At 48.8% G+C, this 15,693-nt stretch overlaps 1 protein-coding gene across 6 annotated transcripts in view; it reads right to left on the bottom strand.

Annotated features, from left to right (window-relative positions):
- Nucleotides 1-10,593: 10,593 nt before the first annotated feature.
- Nucleotides 10,594-15,693, bottom strand: part of RANBP10 (RAN binding protein 10) — a 216,629-nt gene continuing 211,529 nt past the window's right edge. For all 6 annotated transcript variants that reach the window (XM_075577139.1, XM_075577142.1, XM_075577141.1 and 3 more), the window contains 2 exons: nt 14,210-14,321; nt 10,594-13,184 (listed from right to left, as the gene is read on the bottom strand). In XM_075577139.1, the coding sequence (XP_075433254.1) occupies nt 13,054-13,184; nt 14,210-14,321 (243 nt within the window). In that variant the 3' untranslated portion in view covers nt 10,594-13,053. The remainder of the gene's footprint in view (nt 13,185-14,209; nt 14,322-15,693) is intronic.

The raw sequence follows: 15,693 nt of genomic DNA, 5'->3' as shown, positions 1-15,693 counted from the left end.
AGGGATTTGTGGGGGGGGGGAGCTGCACAGAGGGCATGTGGAGGGGGAGGGGGAAGCTGCAGGGAGAGCAGCACGGGGCATGTGGAGGGGGGGAGAGCAGCACGGGGCATGTGGAGGGGGGGGGAGAGCACGCACGGGGCATGTGGAGGGGGGGGTGAGCAGCACGGGGCATGTGGGAGGGGGGGGTGAGCAGCACGGGGCATGTGGAGGGGGGGGGTGAGCAGCACGGGGCATGTGGAGGGGGGGGTGGTGAGCAGCACGGGGCATGTGTGGGGGTCCCTCCTGCAAGGCTGGCGGGAGCCCCCCCCCCCCCACTGGCCCTCCGCCTCGAGGTGAGGCGGGTGACGAGGAGCGTTGCAGCGCGGCGCCGTGTAGGCTGGGATTTGCTGTGAGGGGGGGGTGGGAGAGGTGAGGCGGGTGCCGAGGAGCGTGCGGCGAGGCCCCGTGGGTATGCTACCTCACCCCATCCGGCCGCTGCCTCACCCATCCCGACCGCTCCCACGTGATGTGAGGCGGGAGGCAAGCGTGTTGTGGCCCCCTCGCTGACTGTAGCGGCGCCGGGGTGTGAGCTGGGGGGGGGGGGGTGAGCTTGTGGGGTACGGGAGGGTTAAAAAGAGGAGGGGTGTGTGGGGGGGGAAGAGGAGTGGGGGAGGGTGAAAAGAGATGGGAGGGGAGGGGGGGTGAAGAGATGGGAGGGGGGGGTGAAAAGAGATGGGAGGGATGGAGGGGGGGTGAAAAGAGATGGGAGGGGGGGTGAAAAGAGATGGGAGGGGGGGGTGAAAAGAGATGGGAGGGGGGGTGAAAAGAGATGGATGGGAGGGGGAGGGGTGAAGAGATGGGATGGGAGGGGGGGGGTGAAAAGAGATGGGAGTGGAGGGGGGGTGAAAAGAGATGGGAGTGGAGGGGGGTGAAAAGAGATGGGAGTGGAGGGGGGTGAAAAGAGATGGAGTGGAGGGGGGGTGAAAAGAGATGGGAGGGGGGGTGAAAAGAGATGGGAGGGGGGGGTGAAAAGAGATGGGAAGGGGGGGTGAAAAGAGATGGGAGGGTAGGGGGGGGGGTGAGTGAAGTATTTGTGCAAACTTTAAGAGGGAGTGTTAAGAAAATTGTTATTATGTACTTGGAGACTGATGAAAACTTATGTAACGGCCTGGACCCCCCCTTGTCTGACCCCACCCAATCTCACATTGGCCAGTGTGGTCTAACCGGTCCCCATTACAAGGTCGTGTGTGGTGGTGCACCTGCAAGTAACAGGACTCCTGAGTCTCCCGCTTGGTGTTATAAGAGGATATCATCAGGACAGGTATCTGAGGTAGTGGGTACGAGTCCAACTTACTTCACGTGCAGCGCCTCCACCTCATCAGGATCTATGCTTCCGCAGGGAGATTGTCCTGGTGAGGAACTCCTTCTCGGTGGTGACTGCCACTGTTGAGTAATCTCACACTTACACAGTGGGGGTTTCTTTGAACAAGGCATCTTTATTATAGACTTGGATGTAGTCAGACTGCCCCATGCAGCTGCCGGCTCTAGCCGCACATCTTTCCGTGCTGTCCCTTTGCCAGGTACGCCCTCCCGTATTGAAGTGGGATTCCCTTTCTCCTAGGGAGATCACAACTGTGCCAGGTCCCTGGACACAGTGTGGCTTAGACAGACTTGATTGGTCACTCTGCTACCGCTAGTTACAGCACTAGGGTCACAAAAGTATTCCTCCGAATCCCTTATGCAGGAAGATACATTCTACCAGATGCTTTCTCTGCCAACCTTTCAACAACACTAACTGACAGTGTTGTGCCCTTTATACCTCAGGGGGCAGGCGCATCTCTGATGTCACTATCCAGGGACTCAAGAGCATACAGCCAGCTCCTTCCTTACACAGAGCACCACACCAGGGTGTGAGGGAAAACCTCCATAACTACTGTTGGCAGACCTGTACTTACCATGACTTACTGCCAACAGGGAAGATGTACGCAGTCATTATTATGCATGGCTACACTTAGTTTTGAGGTAAGGTGTGGTGTGGATGAGGGTAAGCTGAGGGAGTGGAGCGCTGAGGAAACGCAGACGGACATCAATAATGGGCGTGCCGCAGCGCAGACGGAACGGCGTTGATGCAGAGAAATGGTTTACATTTTATTGAGTGGTGAGCTGGGTGAAGGAAGGCTTTTATTATTTAACAAATGTTCAAAGATGGCAGGGAGTGTTCTGGCCAAAGGCGGATATTTGGTTTGTAGCTGTGTGGGAAGGCGGACATGTTTGTGAACTGTCAAATGTTTATTAGGTGAAGGTGGGGACGGGAAGGCGTACATTTTGAAAAAGCTCATTTTGGAAAGGCTGAAATGTAACAGTAGCGGGCGGGGGAGGCGCGGACGTGCGGAGCGCAGACGGAACGGCGTTGATGTGGAGGAGAATGTTTATATTTTATTGAGTGATAAGCTGGGGTGAAGGAAGGCTTTTATTATTTCAGAAAGGTTGTAAGGTGGCAGGGGAGTGTTCAGCGTGTTAAGGGGCCAAAGGCGGAAAATTTTTTTGTAGCTGCGCGGAAATGCGGACATTTTGTGAACTGTAAAATTTGTATTAGGTGAAGGTGATATACCCGTTCTTTCCCGGGATGTAAAGAAAAAGGATGTTGTTGAAAAAAAGTTTGTTTGTAAACAAACTGTACAATGAACATGTAGTTTAGCAAATATGAACAAAGTGCATGTTTATTGTAATGGTTGTTTATAAAGAAAATTTTTAGTAGTTCCAAGATATAAAAACAAACCACAACACTACAATGCCTGAGTAATAATAATGTAGGCCAACTACACACTGACTGAGAAAGTTCTGATTGGTCAAATGTGAATAAGGGGCGGAGCCGAAAATTATAGTAGGCATGAAATGACAGTGAGGAGATTCTCACAGCAGCCATTTTGTGTAAAGGCAGATTAATTCCTACATACAGGTGCAAAACATGTTTTTTTTATTCCCTTTTCAGTGAAGCAAATAAATAACAATATGTTTAGGCATTAAATGACAGTGAGGAGATACTCACAGCAGCCACTTAATATTGTAAAATGTAGATTCCAACTTATCCCTTTAAGAGGTGTAACATTCATCTAATATGGATCTCATGTGATATTAAATATCCCCCAAAAATATACTCTTCAAAAGAATCACTTATTTATATTAATATTGGTCATCTCAAGTAATATCATCTGATAATTAATTAGTTAATTAGACAGGGGTGATAGTCTGAGGTGGGTTAAATTAGACAGGGTGGGTGAAGCAAGCTGCGCGGCTACAGGGAGTGTCGGGCGGCCATGTGATTTTTGTGCAAACTTAAGGGAGAGTGCAGGCTATGGCGGCCGTTGTGTGAAGCAAGCTGTGCGGCTACAGGGAGTGTCGGGCGGCCGTGTGTGCGGAGCTGAAGAGGACGGAGGTGCATTTTTTAAAGTTAAGGGAGAACACCGTTTTTATTAGGTGAAGAAGCATGGTCTCAGGTGTGTGTGTGTGTACACAGGGGTGACAGTGAGTGTGTGTGAAGCATGGTCTCAGGTGTGTGTGTACACAGGGGTGACAGTGAGTGTGTGTGTAGACAGAGGTGACAGTGTGAGATGGATGAAACTTACCAAGGACTCTGCAGGGGTTCTCTGGGGGTATGGTGTGTCAGTGAGAGTGTGCGACAGTGAAGTAGGTGTGTGTCAGTGGTGTCACTGTACCTTTTGGTCAATGAGAGTCATGTGGAGGCTGACTATGGGCGGGGCGGACACAGGGACCAATGTCTGTGTGTGTGTCACAGTACCTCTTGACCAATGAGTCGCGGGGGGGCCGGCCAGACCCACGTACCAATCAGATTCACCACATCTACCACCAGACTCACAAGATTCAATTTTATTATATATAGATGTGTCTCAACCTCACTCGACAGGTTTAGTACACAGTATGCCCACTTTTAACACCTGCACCTCGTGGCCATGCATGTGAAAAAATTCAAATAGGGACACAGTGTATAAAAGGTGACACAAATTACATAGCCTACCACACGCTGATCTGTATCTGAACTTGCCCATGTCCAGATACTTCATTGTGCCATCTGCTTCCATGGATCAACCCCGATTCTATGGACGCAGGAATCTGCTTTCTTCTGCCGTGCCGGGCCACGAAAAAGCAAAAAGAGGCAGAAGCCTTTTCCAAGCCAAAGCCAAAGGATGATAAAGAAAACGTTCAGACGACTCCAAAGGCTAAGAAGCCTGGGCCTTACTATGTCAAGAAGAAATTTGCTGGCGTACAAAGAAAGCAACAGGCATGGAATCCACCAGCACCCATCCATGACGCTGCTCTCCTTGGAACACCCAGGTCACCCTGCTCCTGCACCCATCCACGATGCTGCTCTACCGGGAACCCCCAGGTCACCTGCTCCTGCACCCCATCCACGACACTGCTCTACCGGGAACCCCCAGGACGCCTGCTCCAGCACCCATCCCCTACGATGCTCTGCTGCTGGGAACCCCCTGGTCACCTGTTCCAGCACCCACCCACGCAGATGTCAATAGCACTCCTCGCACCAGATCCAGCTTGTTCGCCAGCATGCTGAATGGGTTAAGTTGTGTCGATATCCCTGACAACTCTATGGTGCAAAAGATCGATCTTCTTTTGGAGACCATGCTAAATATGGATAGGCATTTAGAGAAGATTGAGAAGGTGGAGAACATGGAGAGTAGCAAATTCTTTGCTTGGAGCTCCCTGCCCCTGTATGTCAGACGCAGGAGGGTGGCATGGATGTGACCTCGACTCCATCACCAAGCGCACCCCCTGCCATTGATGAGGATGACATGACAACCCCGGTAAGACCACAACAGGAGATGACAACCTGATAAGGCCACGACTACCCTCGCCGCTGCCAGAAGCACATACACTTGCATTGAGACGGTGCCAGACATCACCTTGCGCGACCTGTCCCAGCAAGGTCAGGGTGAAAATACAAGGTTGCAAGTGCTGGTCTTGCCCAGAAATATGCCCTGTACATCTTCAAACACCACGTCAGTTATGTACAGCGGGATGACCCACAACGTTAATTACATAGGGAATAGAATCAAAAAGGCTCTGCCAGAAAATGTAAGGAATACTATTTTGGCGGAAGTGCAGCGGATTTTTATTGTTACCGATCATTTAATGAGAACCGTGAGACACACAATCAATGGCCTTTTTGAGGCATGTAAGAGCTTTAGTACCAAGGTCAATTCACAATCGACCACTGTGTTTCTTTTTTAAAAACCTGCAAGTCGACACATTAGAATTCATTACAATTCATGAATATCTACCACCTGGCGGATTCACGAAGAATTGCCACCAATTAAATCCGAACCATTATTATTAAACAGATCAACTGCAGTTCAACTGCGGGTGCCGGGCAGCGCGAATGCAGCATGAGCACGGGGGATGCACCATTTACTCTGCGCGGCATTCAGGACATGGAACCACAACGCCCCCGAGAAGTTTTAGAATAAAGGTCGGCACAGCAGTATGTCTTTACTGACTTCCTGTCTCAATGTACAGCCTAAGTTGTATGTCTTTACTGACTTCCTGTCTCAATCTACAGCCTAAGTTGTATGTCCTTACTGACTTCCTGTCTCAATGTACAGTGATCAGGAACCAATGGCCACAAACTGAATCAAAACAAGGCGCATGTACAGTATGTTAATGTAATGCAGTCATGTTAATAATGGGAAATCGCTTTTAAATGTTCTCATTTGTTACTGCCGTTTAGTTTGTTACATTTCTCAAAATGAATACTGGAACATACATCATGTCATATTTAGCAATATTGTACAATAATGCGCCATTTAACCGTCCTCCTAATATACAAAGCTCACGTTCTAACAACCCCTCCGATATTGTATCTCTCTTTGTTGTATGTAAAAGATGGCGCACAACTCACTATTACATTGAATTTGTAAACTCCGCCGATCTTCAATAAAAATGTTAATATAAAATATTTCCTTTTTTTTTTTTATAGAATACTAGCTGAGAGACCCAGGCGTTGCCCGGGATGTAAATGCGTAATAGCGGAGGCGGGGGGGAAAGGGGAGCGGAGGGGGGGGGGAAAGGGGAGCGGAGGGGGGGGAAAGGGGAGCGGAGGGGGGGGGAAAGGGGAGCGGAGGGGGGGGGAAGGGGGAGCGGAGGGGGGGGAGAAGGGGAGCGGAGGGGGGGGGGGGAAGGGGAGCGGAGGGGGAAAGGGGAGCGGAGGGGGGGGGGGAAAGGGGAGCGGAGGGGGGGGGGAAGGGGAGCGGAGGGTGGGGGAAAGGGGAGCGGAGGGGGGGGAAGCGGGAGGGGGGGGGAAAGGGGAGCTTGGGGGGGAAGGGGGAGTGGGGGAGAAGGGGGGGAAAGGGGAGTGGGGGGGGGAAAAGGGGAGGGGGGAGTGGGGGGGGAAAAAGGGGAGGGGGGAAAGGGGAGTGGGGGGGAAAAAGGGGAGGGGGGGGGAAGGGGGAGTGGGGGGGGGGGAAAGGGGAGTGGGGGGAGAAGGGGGGGGAAAGGGGAGTGGGGAGAAGGGGGAGTGGGGGGGGGAAGGGGAGTGGAGGGGGGAAAGGGGAGTGGGAAAGGGGAGTGGGGGGGAAAGGGGAGTGAGGGGGGGGAAGGGGAGTGGGGGGGGAAAGGGGGAGTGGGGGTGGAAAGGGGAGTAGGGGGGGGAAAGGAGGGGAGTGGGGGGGGGAGAAAGGAGGGGAGTGGGGGGGAGGAAGGAGGGGAGTGGGGGGGGGAAAGGAGGGGAGTGGGGGGGGGAAGGAGGGGACTGGGGGAAGGAGGGGAGTGGGGGGGAAAGGAGGGGAGTGGGGGGGGGAAGGAGGGGAGGTGGGGGGGGGAGGAGGGGAGTGGGGGGGGGGAAGGAGGGGAGTGGGGGGGGAAGGAGGGGAGTGGGGGGGGGCGGGAAAGGAGGGGAGTGGGGGGGGGCGGAAAGGAGGGGAGTGGGGGGGGGGGGGGGGGGAAAGGAGGGGAGTGGGGGGGGGGAGGTGGGAAAGGGGGGGTGGGAAAGGGGAGGGGGGGTGGAGAGCAGGGGGCATATGTATTGTCATAATTTATGTATGTGCATGCCCTCTCCCCCCCCGTCCGGGCGTCCGTTTCCCCTGCTGTCTCGGCGGGCTGCCTGGCGCCGCTCCCCCTTCTTGGTTCCCCGATAGGCTCGGGGCTCGCGCTCTTCGCTCCCCCGTTCCTCGCTCCCCCGTTCCCCGTGACTCAGGGCTCGCTCCCCCGTTCCCCGTGACGCACTCCCCCCCCTGCGATCGCTTGGTCCCCCAATGTGTCGGACTGAGGCGCGTGCAGGCGGGCGGCAGGAAGCGCGGTGCATGTGTGGGCCTGTGGCGTGAGGCTGAAATAGGTGAGTTACTGGGGGCCATCAGTTGAGGCGGGACGCGCAGTGGTGTGACTTACCTGGGCGGGGCGGGACGGTGTGTGTTGTGTGTCCTTTGGCCCGTCACTCTGCCTCAGGCCAATGAGAGGTGTGCGGGGGCGGGGGGCACCAAGGGACCAATGAGATTTCCCCTAGGGACAGAGGGGCCATGCAGACAGGCATACAGTGCTTTCACAAATATAAATCTAAAGAAAATCACCATAAATAAATGTAACTGAAATTCCCCCCGTTGCGGTATTTACGGATGTTTTGAGATACTGATGTGGGTGGGCTTTAGCATCCCCGTATTTAAGATGCAAAATTAGAAAACCATTGGGGGTGAGGGGTTTTTGAAATCTTTTATAAGGACTTGGTTTCAATTTCTTTCTGTGCCTCTACCCACCAAATTAAGTTTGTTAAAACATTTTTATTAAACCCCCCCCACAATATCTGTGGTTCCCATGACACCAAGTTCCCGTATCTGTGGAGAAGAGTACAGCGTTACATCTGTACGTTGTGATTTTCCTCAAGACTTTGCGAAACGCATTAACCTACGGATGTTCGTTTATGGTGAAAGGAAAGGGGAGCATTTGTAACTAATAACACGTTTAAAAAAAAAAACCCTGCACAAAATTTTCGACCTGAATTTCTAAACATTTGGGAACGTTGCTAAACTTTTTGTTGCGAGAACGGTTGTTTTTTTTGTTGTTGTTGCGAAGTCCGGCACTTAACACAAGAGAAACGCAGGACAATAAATCCAGGCAGAGACTGACGAGATGAATCTCTTTAATGTATGGATTTGAAAATAAAAGTGACATTCTGAGCTCACTCTCCCCCGCAAAGGGGAGGACAAAAAAGCTCAGGTCTCTACAACTAAGTTAAATACTGTGAAGATATAGATATTTATATATAATATAGATTTTTTGTTTGTTTTTTCTTACTTATGAAAATAAGAAGCCTATTGCCAACTCTGATTGAGCTTCTATCACAAATTATCAGGAGGGGAGAAGAAGAAAAAGAAAAAAAACAGCCCGGCAAAAAACCTTTGAAAACCAAAATCCCTCAATTTGGAGAAGAGCGATAAAAAGATGGAAGAGCATAGGTAAAAAAGAGGGGGGAAAATGAAAGTTAGAGGAAAAGTCGAGTTTTAGGAGTGAAGAAGGGATTTGTTGGAGAAGGGGCGAGGGTGGTGGGGGCGGGGGGGATTTTGAGGATATAGACTTTTTGGGCAATGTCTTGGTTTTTTTTTAACCATGTCACCTTCCTCTGTTTACCAAATTACTACCTTTTTCTCCTCTAAAAATAACATTCTCTGAATTTATGGGGATTTCAGTGTCCACCAACAGACCTCCCAGTATTTTAGATTCCTGAAAAGATAACGCTGATTTGGACAGTTTAATGGTTACGTTACTGGTTCAGGAATTCGGAATTTAGAGAGCAATTCTATATTAGCAGCCGTTCCGGTTTTATTTAGCCAAAAATTCCCATAGACTTTAATAGGGAATTTCTGACGAAACCGGGCGCTTTGGACTATATAGAAAAGGTCCCTTGGTATCTTGTTCTGCAACTACGCTTTAATGTCAATGGAGGAATATTTTCTCCCTACATATAATTTGCTTCTCCCGCAATATAATTTATGATTAGTGCGATAATTCCGCTCCTCTAGATTCCCTCCCAGAGCTGGCTGCATGCTTATAGCAGCAGCGTTTAAGGCTCAATTTTACTTTAACGCCCATAATTTTTTTAGAATGGTGCTTTTATACTGTTTTATACCTTTTTATACTGTGGGCAACATTATAGAAGGCAATTGGGCTATAAGGAAATTCCAAAACCTTTGCTAATTAACCTACTTCCTGCCAGCTGGTTTAATAAAATCAATTGTCGTCCAAGATAGTTCAATAAAATAAAAAGGAACCCCAATTGGAAATGACATCAAATAATATTTTAAAAATACCCGTACACGTGCTAAATGCAAATAAGGACCCGGCTGTGAAATGATACAGTGGTCTGGTTACAAAGCCGGAGCATCGCCTGCAGCAATAATGTACGTTTATTGCCAATTCACCTCTTTTTCGGTCATTGTGTCTTTACCTAGCCCCAATAGGACGGGGCATTGAAAAGGGGGTGGATATCCCTGCTTCAGCACACATGGCTCAATCAGCCCCTGCTTCAGCACAGGCCAGCCCTGCTCAGCACAGCAGCGGCTCATTGAGCCACCTGTGCTGAAGCAGTGGATATCCTTAAAACCTGACCTGCTGGTGGCCCTTGAGGACTGGAGTTGGCTGCACCTTGCAAGAGTACACTTCTAATTGCCTGCAGAAATTAAAACCCAGCCCAAGAAAACAAAAACTCCTGGTCGCTCCATTTAATGGCCTCCTAGTGTATGAAACTTAGTAAAAAAAGTTTTTTTTAAATAATTTTTTTTAAGTTGCCTTGAAAATGATTGGAAATTGAGCAGAGATTTTTTGTTGGTTCCCTTATCTTGTGCTTGGTCCTACTGGATGTTAATTAGCCTTCTCCTCTCCTTCCCTATCCCCAGTGGGGACGCTGTGGATTGTGACGAAACTCATCATAAGGGAGGAGAAATGGTGATTATAACCAATACTCAGGCTCCAAAATTGAGCCCCTTAAACCAAATCAGTGCCATTAATTCCCATTGGTCCTAAATGGGACTGCATCTTTAAGCCGATAATTAAATTGTGTATTTTGCGGCAGGGAAAATCTGTAACTGGGCTGGTTTCATTATGCCAGGTTCAATATGTCTTCGTCTCTGTGAGAAGATCAGAACCCCATGACTGGAAGACCTGCAGGGAAAGTATGTATTTATATAGAACAGGTGGAAGCAAGTTTAGCATTTCACAAACGCTCGACACACACGTGAAAACAAGGGCCCTAAAGATGCAAATGTATTTTTGCAGTCTACAAATATCTACGTGTGTGGGTGCGAGTGTGTGTGGGGGCATATATGTGCACACACATTCATGTTCACATATGTACATACACGTGTGTGTGGGGGGGGGGGATCTTTGTGTGTGTGTGTGTGTGTATATATATCTATATATATCTATATATATATATATATATAGATATATATACACACAGTGTTCGACAAACCTATACATTTGCTCGGGCGAGTTGATTTAACCCCCCGGGCGAGTAAATATTGGCCCAAGCAGCACACGTTTGGTACTAGGTGGCGAGTAGATTTTTTTGTGTGGCGAGTACATTTTTTGGTGATTTGTATATATATATATATATATATATATATATATATATATATATATATACACACACACACCCCGTGTGTATGTATATGTACAATATATACACAGAAGTGTGTGTGTGTATGTATATATACACACACACACACACACACGTGTGTGTGTGTGTGTGTGTGTGTGTGTGTGTGTGTGTGTATGTGTGTGAGAGATGGGACCCAGTGTTCTAATAAAATCAATACCATGCCGTCAGCAGCCGTCCTCAATTAAGGTAATGAGGGGCGCTGTGAAACCCCAGCAGATAAATACGTGGCGAGCTCTGTGGCACGTCCATTAGTACTGTGCGTTAATTGCCCGGTCACTCCGGAAAAGATTTGATTCTTGAGGAGAGAATCGGCACGCACAGCTCTTAAAATGAGAAAATAACACGTTTTAATAAACGATCAATGTTTGGCTTCGACCTGGAAGTGCCGCATAGTGAACCACGAATGAGTAGGAGGCATTTTGCGGGGTTTCACCAGGCAGATTGGGGAACAGACCAGACAGCAGTAAAGGGAGTTTTTCATTGAACTGCAAGTGAGCCGATGGTGGCAGTAAGGGAGCTCCCGTGCGCTAGTGTCAGGATGGGGACTATCACAGTTTAATGAAGAGCCGAGTACACAGTGGGTCTCCTCCGCCATGTCCTGCCTCTATATCTCAATGCGCGTTGGAAGACTAAATGATTCGTTATTATAGAACCAGAGGTCTTTTGATTACTGGCTCCAGCTCTTCAATGCAAGAGATGGTAACACTGCACTGAACACCAGAGAAAGATGCAGTCACACTTAGGACCACAATTAATTGGTGGCACCGATATGTCTCATGGGTTAAACCTTGCTGATTGATGCCTTTAAAAAGTTCCAAAGCACAAATGATTTAACATTTAGTTTTTTGAAGCAATGTAAATTGGGACTTATTTGGTTCTCTCCTTTCCTACTTTGCTCCCTGCATGAGACATGGAAACGGGCGTGTTTGCAGAACTCCGATTACCTTACTATTGGGATGGATTAAAGAACAATAACAGCCTTTCCCATTCAGAGCCCCCCCCCAGTAAAAACATTGGCGTTTGTAATTAATGCTTTAAAAAGAATCAGGCAATGAAAAGATTAAACGCATTGCGCCTATAGAAGCCACAGTGGACTACACTACCGCCCACCCCCCGGGGAGCCCCCCCCCTACACCCGACTTGCAGAGACATTTATTTATTTTTAACTTTTGCCAATACTTGCAAGGAAAAACATGGATGACTATGTGGATACCCAATTGGAAGTCTCACTGTCATCTCACGATGATGTCATGGCTTTCTATTGGCTGCCTGTGAGGCTCACCCCAGTGGCCAACTTGTTTCTCCCGGACAACAATTTTTGTAAGTCAATTTCAAAATAAAATCTCAGGAACCTGGGGGTCCCCCATAGCCTGGAGTGCCTCTGTTCAGCTCTGGGGTAACCCTGTTTTTTTTTCCCAATTTTTTTTTATTTTTTAAATAAGGTAAAAAGATGTAAAAATAAAATACACAACCAGCAGCACAGATTGCTGCTTCAGTATCGGTAACTCCCCGGTTACGGCTACGGGACCTGAGCAAAGTGGTCAGGCCATGCAACAGATGACCAAGGACTCCCGTTTCTCCATTACAAACCGGTTGAAACTCTGCATCCAATTCCGGATCTATAATCTAAATGACCTGCGTGTCTTCTCCCCCCCACCCCCCCCCCCCGAGCCGTCCTGCAGAAGATAATGCATAAAAAGCAGCACCTCTACCCACCACTGATCCCATTCCAGAGAGGTCCCATGCGCCTGACCGTTCCAGATGTGGACTTTGGAGCTTGGGCTAGGCAGCCACTGGGCCAATGCCTACAAGAGATTGTCTGCTCTAACTTCCAACACCCTACACAGCAGGACCACGTGCCGTAGGAGGCCTTCTGCTCACGGGGTTGTATCTTTAAAAAATAAGTTTGTCAATGGGTAGGTGATATCCAGCTTATTGTTGACTCGTGGGAAGAGAGAAGATTGGGAATTTGAGATCTGGGAAGGCTGGGCATGGAAGGTGCAAAATAGGACGTATTTAGTATTTTTAGCCCAGGAGCCATGGCCTAAGATGAATAGTTGAGGACATTTCTCTGTCCCCTCCCAAACATTTCATAGCAGTGTTGGTACGAGTCATTATCACGGCCTGGGAGACACAGATCAGACATGCAATAAGGGTCTTATCTGCACAGTTTTATCTATGGTGTGGCACTTGGACAAGGACGTATAATCGGACATGTGACGGAGTATAACGGGTGGAGGGTGGAGTGGATGTGTCAAGATTGGCAGTCAAAGGGCCCAGAAGGAAGGGAGCAGGAGGAAGCAGGGGGCAAGGAAAGGAAAAGAAGCCAGTGGGAGAGGAAGAGGAGATTCTGGCGCCCGCAGGGTGGGCCTCGCTCGGCCTCACGATGGTGGCTAGTGCAAATAATCGTCAACTCTGGCAAAAGAACACGATCCCAAGCCCACGCGAGCCATGAGCCGCAGGCACTCCGAGGCCTGGCCCAGCGCGAGCATCAGCGGGGGCTGCTTTGGCAGGTTCTGGGATTCTGAAAGACACAAAGAAACAGCAGCATTAAGAACACCCCGAACGTTGTAATCTGCAATGTCCTGGGACTGCAGGAGATACCGCCCCAACTGAAAGAACATTTCTAAATAAGGTGGCGGTCCCACCAAGGACCCGGTGTAGACTAACGGCAGAGATGAGGTTAATGCCTTATTGTCAAATGCAGACAAAAATTGTTTGGGGTTCAATTTTTATGGCCTTCTATAAGAAAAGGGGAATACACAAACATACACAAGAACAATAAACATTGTAATTGTAAAGAACTACACACTAGAACAGGGCTGGGCAACTCCAGCTCTCAAGGGCCACCAAACAGGTCAGGTTTTCACGATATCACTGCTTCAGCACAGGTGGCTCAATCAGTGGCTGTCTTCGACTCAGCCACTGATTAAGCCCCCTGTGCTGAAGCAGAGACTGATTGAGCCACCTGTGTGGCAGCAGGGATATCCTGAAAACCTGACCTGTTTGTGGACCGGGAAGACTGGAGCTGCCCAGCCCTGCACTAGAAACTGCTTACAAAAATGCAATGAATCTTGTTTTTCTAGGGGCGATGTATGAAGAAGTGGAAGGCCCCCCCCCCCCCTTTCTGTTTGGTCATCGGTCACAGAGGGGTCACACGAGCGCTAGTGCCGGAGAAGCCGTGGCACTAGTACCGCCTCCCCACCGGCACTCAAAGGGTTATAGGCTCAATCCAATGCAGTTGGGCAAAACAGCAGCAATCGAATAATCTCATTGTTTTAAGTACATCAATCTAACTGCTTAAAGACCAAGTTTCGCCAATGCAACCGCAAAAGATGTTCGACCTCTGTGAAAGTGATCAACACAGGTTTGCCATCTCCCACATGAGCAGTAGTAACACACACGCATACACACTTATACACACTTATATACCGCCGCAGCTTTGCACACATGGGCTGTGTGTCCCTTGCAAGAGCTGCAGCCAACCCAACGCGATTCTCGCCAACACCCCCGCCCCTCGCATTTGGATGTATCTCTGTGGCTTCTTACCTAATATAGCACTATTTAAAGCAGAACATATGGGCTCCCTCTGTATTGGATCCAACTGCTGACCCACTGGGCAGTTCCAAGGGTCTGAATATGCCAGCAAACTGAAAGCGTCCTGCAAGATACCAGAGATATGGTCAATGTGGGGAAACAAAGGAATTAATTTTGACCCGAGTGTGCGTGTGAGTATGTATATGTACACACACACGTCAATATACTGTAAGTACAAATATAGGATAAAGTATCTGTCGTCCAAATTTCGCATACGGTTAAACTTGGACGTATGTCTTTTTTCAACCCCATCTACTATGTAACGTTCAAGACGTGTGTGTGTGTGTATATGTGTGTGTGTGTATTTGTGTATTTCTGTGTGTGTGTGTGTGTGTGTGTGTGTGTGTGTGTGTGTGTGTGTGTGTGTGTGTGTGTGTATGATTGTGTATATGTGTATATATATGTGTGTGTGTGTGTATGTGTATTTGTATTTGTGTGTGTGTATGTGTATATATGTGTATATATGTGTGTGTGTGTGTGTGTGTGTGTGTGTGTGTGTGTATATGTGTGTGTGTGTGTGTACCGTTTAGGTACTGTACAATAGACCATATAATAGTTGGCTTCACAGGGTGTGTGGAAGGGCCAGAATCCCCGTAGCAGTCCAGCTCCAACACACACAACCTACAAACTCACACACTCCCCAAAGTTCTGCGCAATTGTTCACTTTAATCCCTCAGCCTACGTAAAATAATCAAACGTGGGCGACGTTTCCACCCCACAGGTCCTTAGGCCAGCTGGCCCGTATGCTGACGGATTAAACGGAACTTTTATTAGGAGCGCTGAAGGAGCGCTGTGGAGTTTTTCCGCGATATAGAAAAGATACTTCACCAGAATCACATGACCTGGGACGCTTACTGCTGCCACTCGTGTAACAGCTCTACCCCTGGCTCGGTGCACATTCCCCGCACCCGGCTAAACCACCACTTTGGGAATTATTTTTCAATGGTCGTCTTTAACCCTTTCAGTGCTGAGGGTGCTGGTGCCAGAGCGCTGGATAAACATGGAAGATTTTGGGGCTAGTAATGAAAAAGCCACAACAACAAATATATTCTTAATCAGCAGCCCGCGCCGGTCGCCTTTCATTTTGTTTTGCATTTAATTGCCTTTTCTAAAGCTGGGTTTATTTTTAAACACATACGCTGCTGCATTGAGGAGATATACGCGGTTTAAATATTAAGTGTCCGGGAGGTTTTTAGTTACAAAGGAGGCACCCCCCTTTAACCTGTAAGGAGATGGTGCTCTCTTATAACGCAACGTTACGACTTGCAGCATTACAGCGGGACGTGTGGGTCAGTAATTGACATGTTATGCAGCTCTCAAGGGGTTAATACAATTGAACCATGCTAACAGCAAATATTTGGCTGCTGAAAATGAACAGTGACTGGCATTTTCTTACAGGCCTCTGAATGCAGGAGTGATTTTTTTTTATCAAGGGC

Source organism: Ascaphus truei, chromosome 19, assembly GCF_040206685.1.
Source record: "Ascaphus truei isolate aAscTru1 chromosome 19, aAscTru1.hap1, whole genome shotgun sequence".
NCBI classification, from domain to species: domain Eukaryota; kingdom Metazoa; phylum Chordata; class Amphibia; order Anura; family Ascaphidae; genus Ascaphus; species Ascaphus truei.
This window is presented reverse-complemented; position numbering and strand designations above follow the sequence as displayed.